Genomic DNA, 1,007 nt, shown 5'->3' with positions numbered 1-1,007 from the left:
AGAAGGTGACGCTAATGTTGAAGAAGAAAGGAGAGAAGGAGCAAGAAGATGAAGAAGTGAGGAAAGAAAGATGAAGAGAAGAAAGCGGTACTTACGATGGTTTGCATGACTCCACCAGACTTGGGATGGGGTACCAGAGAACAATGCCGCTGATGTTGAAAAAGAAATGGCAGAGAGCCAACTGGAGTGAGTTCTTCAGGTCCTGTCCGTCATTAGTCAGGGAGGCTAGAATGGCAGTGGCAGTCGTGCCTGTAGGACAAGGAAGATAAGAATGCCGTGGAAACTCATCTGTGTCGGTAGTAATAATTTATTTATTTGCAAATCCATGCCCGTAGGCTAATTGCAATGATACAGACAGTAAAAAGTAACAAGTGTCTATTCTATACAGCTATCTATGTACATGGTTCTACATTCTTTACTGGGAGGTTTGACTTCTTCGTTGGAGTCAGTGGCTGATGAAAAGTCCCACTTCTTTAATGATTAGTGGGTAGTTCTGTGATTTTAGTAGAAATATAGTTTTTTTGAGGTCTACTATATATAATAGTACAATGCTAAACTTTCTTCCTGCACAAAGGTATACACGAATCAAAATTTCTAATGACCACTGTCGCCTTCTTCAGGATCAGTACTGATGACTCATCACTTCAGAACGTTAACTCGAGAGAGTTATTGACACGCGATCTTATTCACAGGAGATCTTGCGGATACCTGACGTCAGCAATTGGTCAAACGTCCCAGTTTTAATCCGTGTATACTTCCGTGTTGTAAGAAAGTTTAGCATTGTACAAAGAAAGAATGGTTTCATCGAATTGCAATGCGTGGTGCAATAACTTTAACGTCCTTTGGTGTACTAATTGGCACCATAACATTATAATTACCTTTCTTGAAACATAACTTCCGGCAAAAACGCCGAAAGACACACCAAAAAACAGCCGGAGCCAAACCTCTACTTGGAGAGTGCGTACATCATAAACTTGGTGTCCTACAGCCCCCTTTAAAAATCAAGA

At 40.9% G+C, this 1,007-nt stretch overlaps 1 protein-coding gene across 4 annotated transcripts in view; it reads right to left on the bottom strand.

Annotated features, from left to right (window-relative positions):
* LOC118424731 (sodium-dependent phosphate transport protein 2B-like) overlaps positions 1–1,007 on the bottom strand; it is a 28,955-nt gene that overhangs the window by 4,269 nt on the left and 23,679 nt on the right. For all 4 annotated transcript variants that reach the window (XM_035833448.1, XM_035833451.1, XM_035833452.1 and 1 more), the window contains exon 9: positions 96–249. In XM_035833448.1, coding sequence (XP_035689341.1) covers positions 96–249 — 154 coding nt within the window. The remainder of the gene's footprint in view (positions 1–95; positions 250–1,007) is intronic.

Source organism: Branchiostoma floridae, chromosome 10 (genome assembly GCF_000003815.2).
Source record: "Branchiostoma floridae strain S238N-H82 chromosome 10, Bfl_VNyyK, whole genome shotgun sequence".
In the NCBI taxonomy this organism is placed as follows: Eukaryota; Metazoa; Chordata; class Leptocardii; order Amphioxiformes; family Branchiostomatidae; genus Branchiostoma; species Branchiostoma floridae.
The sequence above is the reverse complement of the archived record's forward strand: the minus strand, read 5'-3'. Positions and strand labels throughout refer to the sequence as shown.